The following is a 13,714-nucleotide window of genomic DNA, read 5'->3' on the forward strand; positions in this document are numbered from 1 at the left end:
CGCGCGCCCGCCCGGGCCTGGCGTGACGGAGCCGCGCCCCGGCGGGAAGCGGCGGGCTGGGCCGCTGCGGGCCGTGAGGGGCCGGGCTGGCCGCCGGGCTGGCCGCCGGGCTTCGCCTTTCTCAGGGAGGTGCCGCCTCCTCGTCCTCTTCCTCCCCCCCCCCCACCCCGGGGGGCTCGCTTCGGTGCGGCAGTCCCCGGCGGTGACCCCGCGGCGGGCAGCGGGGTTGAGAGTGCCCGCCGTCGGGGACAGAAAAAGTCGGCGCGGGGCGGTAAGTCACAGGCCGCCGGCGGCTTTGCGGTCGCAGCCCCCGTCCCGCCGCCGCGCTCCCCTTCCTTCGCTGCTCCGCCGTCCTGCCGCCCGGCCCGGCCTCCGCTCAGCGGCCGCCCTCGGGCAGCCCCTCTCCCGGGCACCCCCTCGCCCGGGCTCGGCCGGTGCGGAGTTCCCGGTGGAGCGCTCGAAGTCCCCGCTGGAGCCAGCCAGCTCCCGTCGAGACGACCGAAGGGAGTAATTCGCGTTCCTCTCCGCTGCTGCTGCTGTCCGGTCCCAGCAACACGCAGTACTCTGTCTCTGCTTCCCCTCCCCTAACTCCGTTTCCTCCCTCTTCTGCGAGTCGCTTCCCAAACCACCTGGAATTCTTTGCTTCTGCCGCAAGTGAACGTTGTGTTAAGCTTCTGGGAAATGGCTGTCCTTGCTAAAATCCTAGCGAGCTTTTCATTTCGGTTCCTGTAGGCAAGGTGATGGGGCTTAAGGGTTTTGAAGTTGCACGTACTCAAGGCTTACACCTGCTGTTGAAATAATTTCTCCCCCCTTCTTTTTCTGAACATAGCTTTGAAAATGGGTTAGGTGATTATGAAATGTTAGTGTTGACAACTACATTAGCTGGTTTGTGAAGGAGGAGCCTGAAACACAGGAGGTAGGCTCCAAATCTTAAAATCTAGGCTATTAAAAAAAATGACATATTAAAATTAAATGGCGGGGGAAAGTTAATTCCTGATGGTCATTTTCTCCCGAGTTAAATACTTTTGATGTCTGTGGTCTTCCTTTTGTCCATATTGACAAGGAAATAATAATTTGTTAATGCCTATTATCAAGAAGTAGAAGAGCATTGAAAACAAGCATTGTTATGTTCTTGAACTCTGTTCCCTGAAGACCCAGGCCTTTGTTTATGTTACTTAGTGTACTAAGAGGAAGAGTTAAAATGTTCATTCACTAGCTGCTGCTTACTGCCAGACATTGAAGAACCATACTGCTTGATTTATACTGAGTGCTGTTAGATCATGTGCTGTTGCATGTTGTTTTGGATTAATTAGGTGCTTAAGTAAGGAAAGATTTTCTTGACCCTAGAACTTTTGGTCTGTGGTGAGCCATGCTGTCATTGTTCAAAAATTATTCCAGCGATTAGCCTCTACGGCTGCCTGAAGGTAACGTGAATACAATTATGGATGAGATACACACAACATCATCCTGTTTCAGGTGGGGTGGAGAAATGGCGGCAAAAATCTATGCTTGTGTGAAAGGCAGATGAAGTAGGAGACTAGCAGGGACAACATCAACAGCAGTCGATGCAGACAGCAGACTATAGCAACAAGAAGGGTGATGGAAGAGTTTTTAGTTAGGATAGTAATTAGAAGAATTTTTAGGGGGTGGTCTCCTCCTCATCTTTTTTTAGTAGTTCTGGATCCCTTACCGTTCGTACTCGTACACAGTGCAAGGTGGCATAGCCATATTAGCATCTATTAGATTATTCCCCCTGCAGTCATGATTTACCAAGTATGATATTTGAATCTCTTAGTTCATAGCAGGTCCCCTTTTTTTTTTTTTTTCAGTTTTAATTATCCAGGCTTCTTATAAAGAACCAACTTTTCAAGAGAGGAAGTTTCTGTATCTGAATAGCCATTGTTGCTTATGCTAGTACTATTGTAGAGCACTGTGAAATAATGATGTTGTATCTGATCAAGGCTTCAGCACCATAATATGCATTAACTATCACCTTTCTATCCTCAGGGTATAGTGTTTGTGAGTACTCATAGTCCTCTCCTGTGAAGAAGCATTTATTTTGAGGTCTAGACAGGGAAGCAGACTCTGACAAGTTGGCCATGCCATTAGGTCTCAGAGCTACTCTATCCAGGGTTGCTGTTCTGAATGCATGATGCTAACTAATGAGTGTCCTAACATCAGGTGTTTCTCTAAATCTGAAAACTTAAAACAGATACAATATTGTTTTCTAGTACAGCATCAACACTTACTCTGCATCATAGTCCAGAGATGCTAAATGATTCTTTTCTGATTTTTCTCTCACAGTAATTACTTGGAGAGGGAGAATGGGTAGGCATGTGAATGAAGAACTCTAGGCTTTTGAACAGTAATGTACTGTAGTACAGATATGGACATTTTGGTTCAGTTTTTCCTTCCTGGTCTCATGTTCCATTGATCTGTAGGATATTGTAGGACTTTTGGTGAAATACTTGAGGCACTGTGAGTTGGAGAAGTGAAAGCTGCTGAAAAATGAGTGGATAGTATAACGTTCTGATTTTAATAGATGTTTGAAGCTACAGTCACTATTTTTGAAAGTAAAGCTACTGGGTAGAGAATGAGAGTGTTCTGGCTAATGTAGCAATGAACAATCTTTGAGCTAACTTCTCAAAACAAATGTGAAATTATTAACTAATTTAGAAGGAATCCAGGGTGAGCTTCATCTTGCCTAACTTGTGGTTCTAAAAGGTAGCTGGCTTTTCCTGTCACGGGACAGGAATATGTCAGATGAACTGTGCCTCTGGCATCTCCACAGGGTATCTGTTTTTCCACTGACTGCAGAGTGGATTTAGGTGCTTAGCTTACATATTGGTGTGTAAGTTGGGAGAGATGAATCCTATTCCCAGATTCCAAAATGGTCGTTTTTGTTGTCTGTTCCCAAAGGTCGTTTCAACTTAGAGTCTTTGCATACCGAGGCTGTGTTCTTCCCTGACATGAATTTGCATTCATCAGATGTATGTCTTTGTCATTTTAGATTTCCAGCTCGAGATCAGTGCTTGTGCTGATTTTCCAATGAAGTACATCCTGGTAACTGGTGGTGTCATCTCGGGCATTGGCAAAGGGATCATTGCAAGCAGCATTGGCACCATATTGAAATCATGTGGTCTACGTGTCACTGCAATCAAAATTGATCCTTATATAAACATAGATGCTGGAACCTTTTCACCATATGAACATGGTATGAAGGGCAGTGCTGTTCCCTTTTGTATAAATATTTGTATTCACAGTAATGTGGTGTTTTGGTTGTTTTTTTGTTTTTGTTTTGGGTTTTGTTTTTTTTTTTTGAAAAGCAATAGTGTGTGGTAGTCACTAGTCATTTTATAATCTATTTTGCAATGCAAGTTTGTTCCTTACTATGTGTTGTCCGGGTTTCAGCTGGGATAGAGTTAACTGTCTTCCCACTAGCTGGTACAGTGCTATGTTTTGAGTTCAATATGTGAAGAATGTTGATAACACTGATGTTTTCAGTTGTTGCTCAGTAGTGTTTAGACTATAGTCAAGGATTTTTCAGCTTCTCATGCCCAGCCAGGGCACAAGAAGTTGGCACAGGGCACAACCAGGGCACCTGACCCAAAGTGGCCAACGGTGTATTCCATACCATGCGACATCCCATCTAGTATAGGAATTGGGAAGTGTGGGGGGGGAATTGCCGCTCGGGGACTAGCTGGGTGTCGATCGGCAGGTGGTGAGCAATTGCCCTGCGCATCATTTGTACATTCCAGTCTTTTTATTACTACTGTTGTTATTTTATTAGTGTTATCATTATCATTATTAGTTTCTTCTTTTCTGTTCTATTAAACTGTTCTTATCTCAACCCACGAGTTTTACTTCTTTTTCCTGATTTTCTCCCCCATCCCACTGGATGGGGGGGGAGTGAGTGAGCGGCTGCATGGTGCTTAGTTGCTGGCTGGGGTTAAACCACGACATGTGTTCTGAAGGGCATTGTTTGCTCTAAGTAAAGAGAGAAGCAGCCTGTTTGTTGAAGATACTTTTATGAGTAGATGCTTCCTTTCTATAAAATACCACTTTGTTGGGAAGATCCTAGTTGTAGGCCTTGTTCAGTTAATGCTATCTTCAGTTCAATGTGATAAAAAAAAAAGAAAAAATTGGAATAGTACTATAAAACTTACTTGAAACTTAAGTCCTCAACGGTTACTTGTGAATGCTGTTATCTGGGTGTCAGGTGTCAGTGCCTTCTAGTGTAAGTGTCTTCATGAGAGTTAGATTAAGTTCTCATTTCAGTCAGTGAGGATCTACTCAAAACCATCAGTGAAGCTTAGAGAGCCAACTAATGATATAATTTAAAAGTAGATGCTTAATTGGTTTCGTTAGTTCTCTGAGCTATGTTGGTTGTATTGACTACATTGCTGATGAGCTACAAGACAGTCTGACATGCATTTATAATGTTGAATGTTCCTTCAGCTGTCTGGCTTGTTACTGGTGCATTTATTAAAAACAATGGTTTTCAAAGTACCTTCAGCCAACGGACGTTTCTAATTCTTTTTATTTGTCGGATTTTGTCTGCTTACTTTTAGTCTAGACCAAAATTTTTTGAACTGGAGATAAATGTGTTTATCTCTTGAACTGAAAAAAGACAACTTTGCTTTTTAAGTGGAGGAGGAACACAGCACATCAGACCTCTCTCAAAAAGCCAATTTAACGAATCCAGTAGTCCTGCACTTTCAGAAGCACATCTGGTGCTACTTAGGCAGTTGGCTGGGGAAGTTCTGCCTTTACCTTTGGTGGTAAGACTCCTGCGATGACTTGAGGTTGTGAGGATGTATTCCTCCCCTAGATCAGGTACAGGGGAGAGGGGACACTATGGCCTGTAATTACCACAGAATTTTTTTTTTTTCCCCCTCTGCTTGCTGAAGAATTTCTACTGCTTGTGAAGAAACACTGGCTTTCTGGGTAGTAAGTAGAAATTCACACACGCCAGAATGGCAAGCCTCTTTTGTTAATGTTTTGGCAGAAATATGATTGAGTCAAAGGATTTTAATTTGGTGATTTCCAGTTAAATAAAGAATTTTTAAAAATAATATATTTTTTTTATTCTTCCAAGGCCTGCTTGTGAGAGTGTTGGTTCCACTCTGTGTCTGTTGCCTTAAATGATAACTTAGTACAGAGGAGGTACTCAGTGCCTCACAGGATCAGGCATAAACCTTCCACTCTGTTGTATGCATTGTGGTGTTTTTGTTCATTGGAGTGTTGTATTTTGGTGGGATATATATTTCCATAGTCCACACTATACCTTCAGGGGGATTGCTTCTTTCTTTTTCTTGTGTGTTAGCCCTGTAACTTGTTTAGTCGTTGATTCATTGGGTCAAGGCAAAATATTTTATGGTTTTTCTGAAGAGCTTTCCAGCCTTACCTCAAGATGTAGCAACTTTAGTTGCTTCAGAGGTTGACTAGATTCAGAATTTAGAGACTCTTTAGAGGTCTAAGAAAAGTCTGAACCTGAAGGATATTTTCATTAGATTTTTCAGGGTCAGAAATAACCCTCGCTGTGGACATAGTGAACAAAATATACAAGATGAAACAACTGAGTAAGAAACAGTGATCATGTCTGAAGAAGCATTTATGTTCATCATAACTTTGCTTCTGATCCAAGCCTTAATCATTAAAATAGATCCAAACAACAAGAATTTATAGTGAAACACTTTGAACGTGCGTAATAATTCATGTTTATAAAAGCACAGGTTTTGGCTTCCACGTGTAAATTAATGTTTTATTTGTTGCTGATTTATGATTCGTGGAGATTGTTTTCTTCCAATCAAGGATTGTAGCATGCTGTTGAAATGCTGGTTAAATATTTTTAAGTCACTTAAATATTTTGGCAATATAACTTTAATTTGCAAAAATATATGTGACTGAGGGGTAGGCATTCGATGTAAAAGTGTGGACTTGGGTATTAAGTCACACAGAATGACAATGCAGATTGAGTTGCAGCATGTGCTTTGTTGATATGTTGTTGTCATATGTCATTTAAAAAAACATATCTTCAATTTTAAGATAAGTTTGTGCTATTCCTGCTGTGTGTTTAGTAATTTCTGATTATTGCTTTTCTGTCTGTTTTCACTTTCTTTTTTCAGGTGAAGTTTTTGTATTGAATGATGGTGGAGAAGTTGACTTAGATTTAGGAAATTATGAGAGATTTTTGGACATCAGTCTCTATAAAGATAACAACATCACCACTGGAAAGATATATCAGCATGTCATTAATAAAGAAAGACATGGCGATTACCTGGGAAAAACCGTTCAAGGTGATACTTTTAATTGTGTGGGATACTAGTCCATTCAGTCTTCACAAAAGAGTGATTAGCTGCAACAAGCTGCTCCTTGCTACATCTCCTTATTCCTTTCTCCTTCCCAAGAGATACAGGCACGTTCATGTAATGTTGGGCTTCTGGGTTCAAGGAAGGGAGGAATAGAAAAAGGAGCTGGTAGTTTCTTTTTGACTTTGTGCTCATTTTCCCCCTTTTGCATGCAAAAAGTGGTGTAGGGGCCTGAAGTAAGATACGCTTGCCTTCTTTGCTTTTGTCTTGTAGTTGTTCCACACATCACCGATGCAGTTCAGGAATGGGTAATGAATCAGGCAAAAGTTCCAGTGGATGATGACAGAAAAGAGCCACAAATTTGTGTAATTGAGGCAAGTATGGAACCTTTTAGGATATATATCCACAGTGAACACAAAGAACTAGCTTGCTTTCTCTTTGCTACTTATTGTAAAAAGGTCAAACTGAAGTTTTATGGAGAGCAGCAATGCAAAGACATGTTTTATATTCTTTGGTTTGTTCTGAGAGTGACAGGTGTGGTCCTATCCCTACAGATTCTATTTACTTGACTAAATCCCTTCTAGAATACTGCTGAAAATGAGCTGCTTAAGAGGTTATTAATTTATAAAATTAAAGCAGCCAGTTACTGTAACGTGCAGTATCTATTCCAAGATACAGATGTTTGACTGAAGCTTTATACTGTTAATAGTATGGAGAAAACTTGTGTAATACCTTAAATCTTCTATGGTCAGTAGGAGAGCCTATAACATTCTAGCTTTCCATATGACTTCAAATGTCCATCTTGGTGCTTGTGGTCATGTTTATTTATATATTTTTATAAAAATAAAGGAACATGTTTAAACACTATATCAATTAGTTTCCCGCTTTCTGGTGTTATTTTTAAGAGGCAACTTTGTTAACCACTTAACCTGCTGATGTTCTGCACAACAGAAACAATGAGTTTTACCCATCCTTAGTAGGGCATTGAGAAAACTGGGGGAAAGGCAGTCAGTAATTTCTAGTATTACTATTACAGCGGGAAATACAGAAAAAGATTATACCTGAGAATTTGACAGAAGAATATGTCATAGATTTAATGCCAGAAGTGACCACCATAACCAGCAGTGTGATAAACTTTGTGACCCAGGCCACATTATTTCTTACATAGAAGAATCTGTCTTGATTAAAATATACTTATTGGTATAGCTATAGATCTTTTTTATGTTGTGTGCAGTGAGAGTCAAACATTTCATTTAAAACAAATGTAAAACCAGTAAATACAGAAGTTGCACAAGAATACTAATAAGTAGTGGGCTTGTCAGTCCTTTAACTTCAAGCTTAATTTTCTGTTTCCTCCATGTAAGGTTGTAGGTTTCTTTGTTTGTTTGTGGGTTTTTTTTTGTTATAGCTCCAGCCTGATAAAAATATTTTTCTTCAGGACTTTAAGGATAATTGTATTGTTTTTCCATGGCAAAGTCCTGGAGGAGTTAGGCTGAATATGTGTGCCACATACAACTGTAATTGTCAGAAGTTTTTCTGGTACTGGTTTCTGGTACAAACATGCAATTCTGTCAAAAGCCACTTTGTGGCACAGAAAGATCATTCTGAAATACAACTACTTCATAAGCCTTACACGCTAAACACTGCTTTATTCAGTGCTCAGTCTACTACAGCTCTTTGTGTCTTTGAAAGACATCTAATTTCTGTATAAATAAGTTTTATCATGGACTTAGTCTTGGGTTTTGGTTTGGTAATAAATATGTGAAGTCTTTTATAACGTCAAATATTATTTCATGTTGTCTATATGGCATTTATTGATGTTGGAAAGCTATGATGATATTGCTAAATGTCTGTATCTTGTTGGTCACAACTGTTCATTAATCTGACAGACAGGAAAAGAAAGTTTTTCTGTGCAAAAACCTTTATATCAGCTTAACTATTGATTACTTGTTCATCACTTTGAAGGCAATGTGTATTATTCAGTAGCACCGCACATCTTCCCATGGGAAGCTTATGTGTTTGGTGTACAGTGAATATAATGAAATTGGAAAATTGTTTTATGTTTTCCACAGGAAATAAAATGCGCAGAATAGATGAGGGTTCTTTGCAGAGTATGCCTGCAAATTTCAATTGTCAGGTATTTTAAGATAAAAATTTCAGAAGACTTCTTGTGTATGTAAGAGGTAGACTTTCTTTTCTTTTGTTTTTGCTTTCTGCCACTCTGACATACCCAAGCTTTCTTTTTCAGCTGGGTGGAACCATTGGAGATATTGAAGGAATGCCATTTGTTGAAGCATTTAGACAGTTTCAGTTCAAAGCCAAAAGAGAGAACTTCTGTAATATCCATGTTAGTCTAGTACCACAGGTAAGTTATTAAAATTAATAAAATAGATTTTACTCTATATTGGGCTTTATATCTGTTTACGTCTCCCATTAACCATTTCATGCTGGAGGGTTTTAGAGACAGATATGAAACCCAGCCACATTGGGGTAAATAAAGGTCTTGATAATTACTTTATTGATGTGAGAATCTGTTTTAATGTTCTAAATTACCAAAAAACCCCTTATCAACACTAGTTTATCTAGAAGGCTAAATATAGTTGTACTTTGCACTGGAAGCTGCTGGTACATTATGAACCCAGTGGGAAAGGCACTCAAACTCTAAGGTTTCGTTTAAAATTCCATTTGTTAGAGCTAACACTATAAGGAGAGAACAGTGTAAATGACCTTACATCCCTTTAGGTGGTGGGAGCCCCAGGTGGTGTAGCATTGAATGGCCCTGACATGCAGCATGCTGGGCAGACCACATCTGTAGAAGAGATTCTCCCCTTTCAGTCATTTGAGCTAACAGTTAAATTTCTTGCAAGGAAAGAGTTGTATCATTTTTACTGTCAAACAGAAAGGATGTTCTCAGGAGAACTTCTTCCCAAATCCCTAGATAAAGGCAAGGCCACGCAGGTGATGCAGTTGCAGATGCTGAGTGGGAGCTGTCTGCAGGCTCCCCTGTAATAACAAGTTGTCTGAGTTTGTCCTGCGGCCGAGCGGTTTGTGCAGCACAGGCCTGGACCTCCTCAGGTGAACTCTGTTGTGGATCACTAACTCCTCAATGTATAATGGTCTTCCAGTTAAGACCACTACAGCTTTTTGTACAAGGCTAAAAGTGTTTTTCCATTCGAACTCTAAATGTCACTTCACAAATAGGTTTTCTTATTATTTTAAGAGGTAAGTGTTCACTGGGGAGGTTTTGGTAAGCAAAGGTTGGTAAAGATGATATGATTGCACCTAGCACAGATAAAAAGATAATTATTAACCACTGCAGCTATGGATTAGAGGATCGATCAGCAATTGGTGGGATTGATTCTGTGTATTTGAGAACAGAATTATTTACTACCTCTAGTTATTTCCAAGGACAGTTACTGAAAGCTTTGTGCTATGTTGGACATTCTCCATTTATTAACAAAATCCAACCTTTGGGATAGTCGTCTTCTTCTACCTGGGTCAATTATATTGAAACATTTTCTCTGAAAGAAAAAATCATAATAAACCTGACCTGAATTAGGGCCATGTGGTTTCTTCAAAGAATTTCTTATTTAAGTAATAACAGTGGTGCCATTTCTGTTTCTGGCATATTGTGGCTCTGTTTGGATATGTTTACTTCCTGCAATTATTACTACTTGCAAAGACTTTTTCCTTTCAACCTGTAACTGCTCTGTTAGTAGGTGTTAGCTGCTATTTGAGCTTTCAAAACATGTCTTTCCAGCCTAATGCCACTGGTGAACAGAAGACAAAACCGACACAGAACAGTGTTCGAGCACTGAGGGGTCTGGGCTTGTCTCCAGATTTGGTGAGTCAATAATACAGATTTTAATTTATAAGCGTCCTGTTTTCAGCTGGTGTAGAGTTAATTTTCTTTCTAGTAGCTGGTATAGTGCTGTGTTTTGGATTCAGTATGAGAAGAATCTTGATAACACACTGATGTTTTCAGCTGTTGCTAAATAGTGTTTAGACTAAGTCAAGGATTTTTCAGCTTCTCATTCACAGCCAGCAAGAAGGCTGGAGGGGCACAAGAAGTTGGGAGGGGACAGGACAGCTGACCTAAACTGGCCAGAGGGGTATTCCACACCATGGGGTGTCATGCCCAGTATACAAACTGGGGGTAGTTGGTCGGGGGGGTGGATCAGTGCTTGGGAACTAACTGGGCATTGGTTGACGAGTGGTGAGCAATTGCATTGTGCATCGCTTGTTTTGTATATTCTTCTTATTATTATCTTCTTCCTTTCTGTCCTGTTAAATTGCCTTTATCTCAACCCATGAGTTTTAATTTTTGATTCTGTCCCCCATCCTGCTGGGGTGGGGGGTGTGAGTGAGTGGCTGTGTGGTGCTTAGTTGCTGGCTGGGGTTAAACCACGACAACAGGTCATCTAGAACTGTCCTTGCATAACCTGTGTTCAAAGAATAAGCCTTTGTCTCCCATGACAGACAAGAATTTTAGAAGAAATGCAAAGCATATGCTGCACTGTTCACTAAAGCCACAGGAAATCAAATTACCCAAATTCACTCTTAAGTTAACTTAATTCAACTAACTCTGCAATATCTTGGGACTATAGCTATGTTCTTCTAAAGGGATCTTTGCAAAAAAATTCTACACTGCTAAAAATAATCTCAAGTCTCAGTTGCTTTGTGGGAAGATGTAGAATGCTTCTGGCTTCTAACAGTCTCTCACAGATTTCTTTTTATGCATGATTAAGATGAAGCAATCCTACCTTTGAAGTACAGCGTTTAAAAATATTCCTGTTTGGAAATATAAAACATGTGGGTGAACCTTCAAAGTAAGGTTTCTCAATTTCTTTCATAGAATCATAGAATACTTTGGGTTGGAAGGGACCTTAAAGGTCAGCTAGTCCAGCCCCCCTGCGATGAGTAGGGACATCTTCAACTCAATCAGGTTGCTCAGAGCCCCGTCCAACCTGACCGTGACTGTTTCCAGGGATGGGGCATCTCCTACCTCTCTGGGCAACCTGTTCCAGTGTTTCTCCACCCTCATTGTAAAAAATTTCTTCCTTATATCTACTCTAAATCTACCCTCTTTTAGTTTAAAACCATACCCCTTGTCCTATCATAATAGGCCCTGCTAAAAAGTTTGTCCCAATCTTTCTTATAAGCCCCCTTTATGTACTGAAAGGCTCCATTAAGGCCTCCCTGGAGCCTTCTCTTCTCCAGGCTGAACAACCTCAACTCTCTCAGCCTTTCCTCATAGCAGAGGTGTTCCAGCCCTCTGATCATTTTTTGTGTCCCTCCTCTGGAGCCGCTCCGACAGGTCCATGTCTTTCCTGTGCTGAGGACCCCAGATCTGGACGCAGTACTGCAGGTGGGGTCTCACCAGAGTGGAGTAGAGTGGAGCAGAGGGGGAAAATCACCTCCCTTGACCTGCTGGCCGCACTTATTTTGATGAAGCCCAGGATACAGTTGGCTTTCTTGGCTGCGAGCACACATTGCTGGGTCATGTCCACCTTTTCATCCACCAAGTACCCCAAGTCCTTCTCCGCAGGGCTGCTCTCAGTCCATTCTTGCACCACATACTATAGCGAACCTAAAGCCAGCAAGTTTCACCTCATGCCAGTTGGCAAATGATGACAAATGCTCAACTCCTTCCATTCTTTCTCCCCAGTGCTCTAGTAATGAGTATGTCCTTATTCCCTGGCTGCAGTGTTTGCCGCCCTGGCACTTTTCCTTGGGAGCAGAGAGGACACATAAGTAGGTTGCAGCTCCTCTTTGTGATACCTGTCTGCCATTGATGTTAGTCTGCTTGGTCAAGTGTTGATAGCAATGAAGCCAGGGCAGCACAGCTTCAGATGCCTGTACAACCCCAGTTCAAACCTATGCTTGTATCTTCCTGAGCTGCAGCTGGTGCAGTTGAAGACACACTCTGTTTCTATGTCTGCTTCAGGAACAGAAAAGGACAATTTTGCTCTTTTGTGTGAGGCTGCTTGTTAAAGAATATTTTCCTTACTTGATTCTGGAAGTTGTTGAGCACTTTCCATTCCCATAAAGTCCACTGGGAGAAGAAGCTTCCTAGCCCTTCTCAGAAATGAAAGAGTAGTGAGCATAGTCCTACTTCTGTATAGTATTTATATCCTCAAAAAGGAAAAGTGATTCTTAAAAGCATAGTCACACAACTAAATTTTGTGTTGTGCTTCTTTCTGATATTTTTTTTTTACACTATTGCATTTTATATTTATCAAAAAGCATGTTTATAATTACAAAATGAATGGCTTCATAAATAGGATATATGAAAGATGTGTTAGGTAGCTTCAAATTGTTGTGACCTGGTAACTGTAATCAGCTTGTGGAGGGAAAGACTTTTATTATGCAATGCTGCTCTATATTCCAAGCTTCAGGGCCTAAATTTCCAAATCCCTTTTGAGGTGCTAACTGCATGTGGAAAGTTGCATGTGATTTTTGAAGGCCTTTAAGATAATTGCCAGTGTCTGACATCCTCCCCCCCCCCCCCCCCCAATTAATTTTTAAAGGCCTGTTAAGTATGTGTGTATAATAAAAGGAAAAAACCAGACTGTCTAGTCACTTTCTCACATATTGAGTTCTTGCCTGGAGCGGTTCTGGGACTGCCAAAAGTGCAGTACTTTTTTTTTTTTTTTTTTTTTTTCTTTTTTTTGAAATTGCTGTTGTTGACTGCGAAGACATAGAGAGGTTACACTCTGAGCACAGCCTCTTGATGGTGTTATAAAGTTGCTTGGGCACTGCTTCAAGAAAATCTTTAAATGGTTGCTCTTTTGGGCAGGGGCCCAATGCCGAGACAGCACATGGGGAAGTCAGGAGGGCTTCCTTCATAAGCTGTGCTGCCAGGCTGCCTGATCTAAACTCGTCTAGACCTATTCTTAATACCTGCTGCCTCACTGTCTGGTCCCAGGCTTCCCTGAGGTGGCATGCTGGGCCAGTCTCAGCTGTGTATGTACAGGAGCCTTTCTGTTCTCCATGGGGTGCTCTAAGCACTTAATGAATACGCTGTATCGGCAGATTTCATGGACTCTGTTACAACATTGTGAAAACTGATTATACACTTGTCAGTGCTGCCCTATTCAATTGAATTGTTCCTCATCTTCTTTGTATTATGTTTCTTTGAGATGCATCTCGGCCACTGTTATTGTAGTTTCATGTTTTCATGCTGATTCTGATGTTTTTGATTTCTGTGACTGCATTAACTTTAAATTTGTCTCAGCAAGATGGATCATAGATTTCAAAGTGGATTTAATCCACTTTTTAAAGTGGATTTAATCATTCCACAATATTATCAAGGTTTATGAATTATATCTTCAAACAGTACCCAGTTTTTAAGTATAAGTTGTGCTTAATTGAATAGAATGTACAAATTGTTTCATAATCAT

General features: G+C 40.8%; 1 protein-coding gene across 2 annotated transcripts in view; it reads left to right on the top strand.

Moving 5' to 3' along the window:
* The first annotated feature begins 229 nt into the window (after positions 1–229).
* CTPS2 (CTP synthase 2) overlaps positions 230–13,714 on the top strand; it is an 82,000-nt gene continuing 68,515 nt past the window's right edge. For both annotated transcript variants that reach the window (XR_011322164.1, XM_069770313.1), the window contains exons 1-6: positions 230–271; positions 3,011–3,214; positions 6,129–6,299; positions 6,585–6,685; positions 8,560–8,676; positions 10,072–10,155. Coding sequence is in view for 1 of the 2 variants with exons in the window: in XM_069770313.1 (XP_069626414.1) it covers positions 3,049–3,214; positions 6,129–6,299; positions 6,585–6,685; positions 8,560–8,676; positions 10,072–10,155 (639 nt within the window). In the remaining variant the exon portion in view is untranslated. The remainder of the gene's footprint in view (positions 272–3,010; positions 3,215–6,128; positions 6,300–6,584; positions 6,686–8,559; positions 8,677–10,071; positions 10,156–13,714) is intronic.

The sequence above is a fragment of the Haliaeetus albicilla genome, chromosome 25 (genome assembly GCF_947461875.1).
Source record: "Haliaeetus albicilla chromosome 25, bHalAlb1.1, whole genome shotgun sequence".
NCBI classification, from domain to species: domain Eukaryota; kingdom Metazoa; phylum Chordata; class Aves; order Accipitriformes; family Accipitridae; genus Haliaeetus; species Haliaeetus albicilla.